General features: G+C 39.1%; 1 protein-coding gene across 1 annotated transcript in view; it reads left to right on the top strand.

Moving 5' to 3' along the window:
* The window catches only part of si:ch211-286b4.4 (uncharacterized), an 81,393-nt gene that overhangs the window by 53,070 nt on the left and 18,323 nt on the right, over positions 1–10,000 (top strand). The window contains exons 22-32 of the mRNA XM_062061850.1: positions 1,843–2,008; positions 2,090–2,148; positions 2,213–2,373; positions 2,439–2,556; positions 3,584–3,744; positions 3,836–3,872; positions 6,244–6,390; positions 6,470–6,802; positions 6,866–6,963; positions 7,024–7,100; positions 7,174–7,253. Coding sequence (XP_061917834.1) covers positions 1,843–2,008; positions 2,090–2,148; positions 2,213–2,373; positions 2,439–2,556; positions 3,584–3,744; positions 3,836–3,872; positions 6,244–6,390; positions 6,470–6,802; positions 6,866–6,963; positions 7,024–7,100; positions 7,174–7,253 — 1,437 coding nt within the window. The remainder of the gene's footprint in view (positions 1–1,842; positions 2,009–2,089; positions 2,149–2,212; positions 2,374–2,438; positions 2,557–3,583; positions 3,745–3,835; positions 3,873–6,243; positions 6,391–6,469; positions 6,803–6,865; positions 6,964–7,023; positions 7,101–7,173; positions 7,254–10,000) is intronic.

Raw genomic sequence — 10,000 nt, 5'->3', positions numbered from 1 at the left:
TGGTAACAATATTGTTAATTTTGAACATGCAAAACAATGTACATATGTACAATAGTGCATCACATGTTTACACTTGCACAATTCAACAGCTTATTCGGTCTTACCATTTGTCCGTTTTTCAGCATTTACTGATGTTGTTTTTTTTTTTAAGTGAATGAAAAGGATGGAGATATTTGATAGTACAGTTTAAGATTGTTCAGTAATGTAAATGTAAAGATAAAAAGTACGTAGGTCACAAATAATTATATAGATTGATGAGGGAAAATATTTATTGATTCGTTGGTGTAACATAAAAATTTGGTTTGGTGGTGGTTGGAGAGGCTTTGGGCGCAAATTGGCAGCCACATTTCCGTCAGTCTACCCCAGGGCAGCTGTGGCTACAAATGTAGCTTACCATCATCATTTGTGAATGTGGAGTGAATAAATGATGGGTTCCCAGTTTTCACTGTGAAGTGCTTTGAGTATCTAGCAAAGCGCTATATGAATCTAATCTATTGTTATTACGAAATAATGTATAAAATAAGTCAAATCAAATCATTAAAAAACACAGGTGTAGAATTAGACAGCACCCGCTATTACGTATTGCTTATTTGATGTGGACATTACAATTTCAGTGCATTGGACCAACCGGATGCATTGTTTGAGTGTTTCAGCACATGTTCTAATTTGCAACACTTGTCCATGGGAAGTGATTACGATTATTGAAATAATAAAAGTAATATAATTCAAATACAAGGAGGGGAGCAAAATAAAATTAACTTTGCACAGTAATGAATAATACATGTATGATAATGAATGACATATAAATAATAAACTATAACATTTATTTAAACACAAATTTAATTAGTAGTAGTACCCTTGGCAATGTGGAAAACAAACTGTTTAAAATCAATTTAGGGCACTTTGTGCATAGGAAATATGCACAAAGTGGATGACTAGGGCAAATGCGTAGAAACCCTCAAAACACATGCAATACCGGGAAAATAGAACTGATTAAATCAGTAGCTCTATAATATTATTTAACCCTAGACATCCTGCTCATGCATTTGTATATCCCTCACAGACCTGGCACTACCAGTGGGGCTTACTTCCCGCTAACTACTAAGGTCCAAATGGGACAACATTAGAGAAATACATATTTAAATGATTACTTAAATACTGTATGTCATTAATATTAAATGTATTCATGAAAACAATAAATCAATAATTAACTTGTAAAATAATTCAATCATGACATAATTGAATACATCGTACAATATAATTGTACATTAAATTAATTAATGAGACATTTAATGGCACATGTGTGTATTTAAATCCAATTATAATTAATTTATGACACATCTAAGTTTGTACCCAACGATTTATTGAATTATTCATGTAATTTTGTCCCATTTGGCCCTCTAACTACTGGTTTCATTTACGTTTACGTTTACCACTGCTACCACGACAATAAACAAAAAAATGATCAATATCATTAATACCTTCTCGACCATACCATGATATACAGTAGGAAAGGGGTTCATATGGCCCCATTCCTGGGAAGAAGAGGGTTGGCGGTGGGTAATCATTTTGCAAATTAATCTGCTGAAAATGATGGAAAGCGCCACACTATATAGCAACTGAAGTTGTGGTCGAAGTTGGAAATGCCACAAAAGACATTTTAAAATATTCAAAACTCTACTGCACTCTGGCGGATAAAGTGGATTGCGCACCCCCCGATTTGTCACGTTTCCTGTGTCAGGTAAACTGCGACAAATGGGACCGTATGAATTCCCTTCCTACTGTAATAAAACATTCCTATAGCCTGTAATATTTACTACATACATGCATAACTGTGTCCAGGCCTCCTAAGTCTGTTGTTAGTGGTGGTTGTGGTGGTGACCACCACTGTGGTGGTGCTTTGGCCCAACAAAGCAAAGCTTGTCTGTAGTCAGTGGAGGACAAAGCCTAAGTGGCGCAGCCTTGGTGAGCCCCCTCGTCCTGTGGAATGCATTTGCACCGGAGACAGGTACGGTCATTTTGAACGCAAATGTAGACCCTAGCAAAGTCATTGATAAGTCACCGATCTTAATGTTTCTGTTTATTTCAGCTTTTGTGCAGATAGTAGAGGTGTAGCAGAGGGTGAGGAGTGCACTCTTTCCAAGGGGGGTGAGTTCACTATGAGAAAATCTAGTTATTAAATTCATATTAATTTTGCACTGTACCCATGTAGGAATGGTATCGGGGTGCTGTGATTTAGAAGAGTTCAATGTGAAGACTTTATACGACAAACTGGAGGATCAGAACCTTCATGTGGCCTCACAGCTTGCCCGACATCGCAAAGACGCACAGGAGTTTTATCGGAATATCTGCCAACATGTTGATGCACTACAGGTAATGCAGTATTTCCCGTTAAAACACGTTGCTAAAATGTTTTATGTGTTGATGACTTCTTGAAGCATGTCTTTGAGAACATGGATGGCAAAAAGCTGAGTCTGCTAAAAGAGCTGCTAGCATCCCGGAATGCAACGAGGGACAATCCATACAACAACACTGATCAAGAGATGCATGAACAAGGTACACCTAAAAGTAAACTGAATGTTGTTTTAATTCATATTCTTATTGGGGTTTACATTAATATTTGAACGCATATACAGTAGCTTCAGCTCGCATTAAGTAAGCTAACTTTAGTGTGTATATATATGTGTATATATATATATAGTCGAGGTTTCTGTGGTTTATCCGTTATACAGTGCTCAATACCGGGGTAAAGCGGAATATACGTTAGGGCAGGGAAAAACACAGAGGCTATTTCATCCCTACAAGCTGGTTTTGAAGGTTTCACTGCTCTTCAAGGGATTTTTTTTTAAGTTTCTGTGGTTGTTACATATGTAGGGTACATGGGGTTGTGGTCATTGTTACACCGTAGTGTCTTGTTTCTGTGCCGGCATGATGAGACCAGTGTCCATCGTGGTCTCATCATGTACCCTATATACATGTAACAACCACAGACACTTCAATAAAATCCTCTGAAGAGCAGTGAAACATGCGAAACAGGCTTGTAGGGATGAAATAGCCTCTGTGTTTTTTCCTGACCTAACGTATATATCTATTTACAGTATTAGCTTAGAGGTGACAGAGCTTTCGCCGCTGCTGCTCCCAAGCTCTGGAACGACCTACCTCTGAGTGTTAGACAAGCCTCCTCTCTTCCTGTTTTTAAATCTCTCTTAAAAACATACTTTTATTCCATGGCTTTTTACACTGAGTGATATCCATCCTGCAATGGCGCCCCATAACACACCTGCTGTGAACCTGTTTTTATGTTTTATTTATTTTATTTATTTATTTTTTATCGTGTTCTGTTTGTGTTGTGTTGTGTTTGCTCGGTACTCGTATTATCTTTTAACCTGCCCATTGTACAGCACTTTGGCTACCCCTGTGGTAAATTTTAAATGTGCTTTATAAATAAAGTTGATTTGATTTGATTTGATGTATATAATTAACTTTATTTTTTAAAGGATGACCGTATTAAACTACAATCTTTATTGTACACAATATTTTAACTTTCAAGTTTTTAATCACATTTTGTGATGCCATCGTTTAGCTTACGACTCCACGGCATTATTGGGAGCTGTTCTCAGGTCAGTGGAGGCTCTGCTGTACAAACTAAATGGAGGCACTTGGCAGACCCTGGATCTACACCCTCCTGATGCCACGGAACCACAAATGAGACACATCCAAACCTGTGACTCGAGTACTACCATGGTATGTAATGGTAACAGTGTGCAATGGTTCAGTTTGTCGAGTGTTTTTACAGTGTGGAGTTAAATTGGTTATCGTAAATGTTCATCCACAGGTTTCGTCAATGGACTTGACCAAATCGAAAGCCCCAAGTAAGAAACGTTCATATTGATTAGAGAGTAAGCCTTTTCTCATAGGGATTTTGTGTAAAATGTAACTTATCTCATTATCTCATCTTAAAGTTATTATTAGTGTCTTGTTTTTTGTTTTATTTCCTGTCCAGCACTCTTATTTTTGTTTTCACCTCCTCATTTCTCCATTTGCCACCACTTCTTTAGTCAGAGTTCTGGCTCCATCTCCAAAATGGTAAAATGGTCATCACCTCCATCACCTGTCCCTAATAAAGATTAAAGATTAATAGGCAATCAGTATGCATCCATCCCTGGTTGCCAATCAGACAGCTTCTTATGCCAGACCTGTCCTATGGAATGGGCTGGATCACTTCCCTTGCTTTACATGTTGTGCGTCCTACACCTGTTTGCTTGTTGTGCACTTCCCTGCTGCACTTCTTTGTCTTTGTTTACCTATTTCCCCACTAAAAGGGGTTTTTACCTGCACTTCACCAGCTGCCTCTGCATCCTGGGGTCCAGACCAAAAACACCAATACAGAGTGTAACGATAGTTAGTAGAACATTCACTTCAAGGGAGCCTCAAAATTAAAGCAATTCATAGGTTGTAACATTTGGAAAGTGACTGAAAATGTCGGAAAAAATATGCTTCTAAAGTTGCAAAAAATGTTTGTCATCAAGTTAGACCAGGAGTCTGCAACCCAAAACGTTGAAAGAGCCATATTGGACCAAAAATATAAAAAACAAATCTGTCTGGAGCCGACATAATTGAAAAGTCGTATATAAGTCTTATAATGAAGGCAACACATAACGTAAGTGTCTATATTAGCTATTATAGCCTACTATCAAAATGACTGTGTTGCAGGCTGAAGCAAATCTTCGTTGACAGAAATGTTGAAATCTAATATTTATTCTACACATTTTTACAACATTAGAAACCATTAGTAAATCAGAGGCTACTCAGAAGGTGAGATAACTCCTGGAAATTACTGGCTTTTAATGGCCAAAGGTAAAAATGTGTGTGTCCAAGTTAAAGGAAACGGCAGGCTGTCTTCTTTTAATAGATTTATTACAATTTTTGGCAAGCTAGGTAATGTTTGCTGTGGTCTGGAACAACATGGCAAACAATGCAGCCAATATAACATACAGATAATGTGTCATGAGACATGCAAAACTAAATTATATACAAAGAGGACATAAGGATATTAAATGTGCTCAAATATACCTACAAATGAGGCATAATGATGCAACATGTACACACAGCTAGCCTAAATAGCAAGTTAGCATTGATTATCTTGCAGTCATGCACTGACCTAATATGCCTGACTAGCACTCCAACAAGTCGATAACATCAACAAAGGTCACCTTTGTGCATTCAGGCACAGCATAAAACGTTTGGTGGACAAAATGACACAAAGGAGTGGAAGATTTTACATGTAAACAAACCGTTGTGTCACAGTCCACACTATGGTGAGTTCAAGAACCGACGAAATTAGTAGGACAAAACGATGTTCACCGAATACTGTCATCACTGAAGCATACAAACAATTGGGAAGGTTTGTGTCATGTTTCAAACAAAAAACATACTAAAACAAAACACAATTTTTCCCCCATCCTTTTCCATTTTCAATCCTTTTCTAAAAATTGCTGCAGGTAGCCACTAGGACGGCGCTAACGGCTCGAGAGCCGCGGGTTGCTGACCCTCAAGTTAGACGTTATTACTGCACACCTAAAGATTTTTCTTAACTTGATTTTCTATTTACCCAAACATAAAAGATAAAAACCTGTCGTCTTAAAGTAACAGTCTCGACATTTTATCAATGCAAACCAAAATGACAAACTGAAGCGCGTCAGAGCTTTTCTTTTTGTCACTCACACAAACCAATAACCCTGGATCAGATCATGTACTTATTCCTACGTGGACATTTTTTAGCCCCCTAATACTACTCAACTTCAGATTAAAGTTGCCTGGTGGTTAGAGTGTCTGCCCTGAGATCGGTAGGTCGTGAGTTCAAACCCCGGCCGAGTCATACCGAAGACTATAAAAATGGGACCCATTACCTCCCTGCTTGGCACTCAGCATCAAGGGTCGGAATTGGGGGTTAAATCACCAAAATGATTCCCGAGCGCAACCACCGCTGCTACTCACTGCTCCACTCACCTCCCAGGGGGTGGAACAAGGGGATGGGTCAAATGCAGAGTAATTTCACCACACCTAATGTGTGTGTGACTATCAGTGGTACTTTAACTTTTAACTTTAAAGTTATTTTAAAATATGATTTTCTGTAGAATATTAACAGTGTTGTTCAGTACAGTACAATGTTGGAATTTGTTCAATTCCCCAACAGTTTAATGTTCAGTGATGTATTATTTTCTGTGTCGCCCTCCTTTTGAGGCCATTCGCACAGCACAGGTCCTTGTCTAAGTGATGTGGACTTATCCAAGTTAGTCTGCCTAACCCCCCTATACAAGACCCTGCAAGACATCCAGCAATCCTTGCAGAATTTCCCTCCAGATCATCCAGTGCAACCTCTCCTTAACGGTACACAAACACACACAAATAAAAGGAGTAAATCCCCTAAATGATGTCTTAACAAAAACGATTCCCCTTCTTCTCACAGGGATTTGTGATTCATCCCAGGAGGACAATGAAGTACGGCTTATTCCAAGCGCACTCGACAGCCTCTCGCCCAGGCACTCGGCCGTTTTTCTGTTCGGTCGCCGGGTGATGGAGCTGCTGGAAAAAAGCTCCGCCATGTTCCCCTCCGTGCTCCTCATGCCGGCCAAGTCCGTCCCGTTTTGGCGCTGCGATAACAGTCTGCTGTCCCAGTGTTCGGGAGACTTTTATTTTGACGCCGGCCGTCAAGTCCTTTTCCTGTCAGAGGCCAAGCTGGAACACGCGGGGCATTTTATCGCGACCATCCTTCAATCCATGGCCTTTATAGCATCATCAGGTGAGTCTTGACAACTGTGGCAATCATCTTCGGAATTGGCAATATAATCTGTTTCTAATCCAGGGATCCCAGCCTGGAGCTTCACGCGAGCGCTTCATGAGGCGATGTCAGCTCTGAGCCTGCAGCTATTCAACATGTCTTTCAAGCAGAGCACAGCAGAGGTGCGTACGTGACATTTTCGAGTCTTCCCACCGCATCAATTTTGTCTTCTTCGCCGGCAGGGCACGTTGGGCGAGGAATTTCTCGACTTGAGTTTTGCCAAAGAAACGCGTTTTAGCGAGCATCTCCTGGCTGCCAGGTGCGTTTGAAAGCCGCAAACCTAAAAGTTTCTAACTTTCCACCAAATAATCAATGGGTTTTTTCTCTTCCAGACTGGAAACATACAAATATTCTATGTTAGAGCAGCTCATTGGAAACCTCAAAGTAAATCTAACTGAGGACACCGAGGCGGGTAAGACGAGACAAATGTTTTATTTGCAGAATGTCCACCTACTTTATATACTGTCTTTTCCGGACCATAGGGCGCACCGGATTATAAGGCGCACTGCCGATGATTTTCGATCGTTTTTCATATATAAGGCGCACCGGATTATAAGGCGCATTAAATGAGTCATATTTTTTTTTTTTTTTTCTAAATGGAAAATACTTCCTTGTGGTTTACATAACATGTAATGGTGGTTATTTGGTCAAAATGTTGCATGGATTGTTTTACAGATCATCTTCAATTCGCTTTCTGACAGGATGCGCCGTTTTGTGGGCGGTCTTATTTACGTGGCTCACCTTCGGCAGCGTCTTCTCCCCGTCATCTTTGTTGTAGCGGTGTAGCGTGCAAGGACGGGAGTGGAAGAAGTGTCCAAAGAAGGAGCTAACTGTTTTGATGACATTCAGACTTTACTTCAATCAATAACGGAGCAGCATCTCCTCATCCAGAAACAACAACCGTCCGACCGGAACTCTTTAATAACTGAAGTTCCTTGGGTGAATAATGTAAAACTCACAACACCGGTATGTTTTAGCGCTTTCATGGCGAGTTTACTGACAGATATAAGTAAGAACTTTACACTACTTTATATTAGAAATGGCAACAGCGGAGGATGAATGTCCCATAACAAGAAGATAGAGATAAAGAAGAAGCTTATCAACTACGGTGTCGACATGGCGGAAGCGCACAAATTTTCAGGATTCATGCAGATCCCAAATACAGATCAGCAGGTACCAGAAGGTAAGAAAAGTTGCTTCTGCATAATATTGCGAAACAAAACGCCAGATAATAATACTCTTATGTTTAATGCGCCGACAATCCATCAAGCGGTACAGCTTCATAGCTTACCAAAGTCGTACTAAAACATTTTGATAGATTTTTGAGCACCGTGTGTAATGTTTTATATATTCAATGGAACAATTAAAATGTTGGTGTTGTTTACTTGAGTCATATTGCCATCATAGTGCAGTCTACACGTATCTCTTATGTTTGACTGCCATCTACTGGTCACACTTATCATTACACCATGTACCAAATAAAATTGCTTCGAGGTCGGTAAGCAAAACCTACCATTCTCATTGGAGGATGAGGTTAAACATGTCACACATATGTCAGGTTAAACAAAAACACACCAAAAAATAAGTTCTTGTTAAACTTTAAGAAGTGTAGATGGAACCACGTTATAGCAGAGAGTTAGCAGCTATTAACATGTAATAAACAAGTAAATTAATTAGTCTAGAGAGAGGATAATAAGACAACATCTGTCAAACAACTGTGTCAGTATTGTCACAGAGTACACGACAGTACACAGTCTATAAGTCGATTGTGTCAATACCAAGGGTTGTATCAGTATACGATCGATACTCGGGTGATTAGGTTGATATTTTTGTATTCTCAAGATCATTTTTCCTTGGTTTTTGTTAATGTCTACACAATCGAAGAATAATTCCCTGAACGCAGAAGGACTTTGAGGGCAAAAACCAAAGGATTTAAATGGGTAGTAGATAGTATTTTTTTTGTTTGTTTAGTTTGTGTGTACTATTGACTTTGCTTTGCTCAAACAATTGAAAACAATTGTTACATAAATGTAACATGAATCTACAGGTAATACATATGTGTATTGGTATCGGCCAATCTCAATCATGGATGATCAGCAGCATTAAACCCTGATGGAAACATTCCTACTTTAGACTGTTCAAACAGTTTGACTTCTCTTAAAAGAACATTGTTAACTATTATATTTTATATCAAACATATTTTAGTTTTTAATTTCTCGGTGAATTATCCGCTAGTAGTTTGCAGTTTTCATGTTTGTTTGTTTTTTAAATAATGAATGTTCTGTTTTATGATTTGCATTTTGTTGTCTGACTGTTCGAAAATGAAACCGTGACCTTCAAACCCCTTTTACACCACTGATATACATAACACGCACGTTACACAATTGTTTCCAATATTTTTATGAAGAACTACGAAAAGCACATGTTGGCCACAGCATTGTGAATATATATATTTAAAAAATAATGTTACGATGTCAGCCATATAGTACCGCTGGCTCCTTAATTGGTTGTTTGTCTTTTAATTGATGCTTGTTAGGGCTTGCTTTGCTTTGCTGCTTTGCCCATTGAAATTATAAGCTTTTATCAGTTGTAAATTTCTAATTGTTGTTATAAGCCTTCATGGTCGGGTGCCAAACATTCCCAAAAGTCCAATACACAACCAACCGACTCCAGCTAAAGAAATATTTTAATATGAAATATTTATATATGTATCACTGTATGTGTGTGTGTGAGTTGCTGTCACTCGGTGTACTGTATTGTGATACTAGGATAAATTGCTTCGTGATTACGCTGCAGACCAATTTCCCTGCGGGCACAATTAAAGTATCTATTTGAAAGTAAAGCAGCTGAAAAGTCGACACCGCTGCCCGCTGTGAGCCTTCTAGAAGCCCTGAGGCCTGGAGGAGGAGGAGGTAGAGGAGACGCTTGGTTTGTTTGACTAATAACAGCAGGGCACTTTAATGCTGCATCAACATCCTGTGTGAAACTCCTAATTGCTGCAGTTCATTCATTCATTAGTTGATGCCTGTATGCAGCTGACGGCAATGCCTCAACTATTAATTTGTATATAACCATTGGCAGCCCTCACGCAACCCCAGACCATGATGCATTTATCCTGCTACTCACTTGTGTTGTCAGCTAGTTAGACAATATTGGCTG

The sequence above is a fragment of the Entelurus aequoreus genome, linkage group LG10 (genome assembly GCF_033978785.1).
Source record: "Entelurus aequoreus isolate RoL-2023_Sb linkage group LG10, RoL_Eaeq_v1.1, whole genome shotgun sequence".
NCBI lineage: Eukaryota > Metazoa > Chordata > Actinopteri > Syngnathiformes > Syngnathidae > Entelurus > Entelurus aequoreus.
This window is presented reverse-complemented; position numbering and strand designations above follow the sequence as displayed.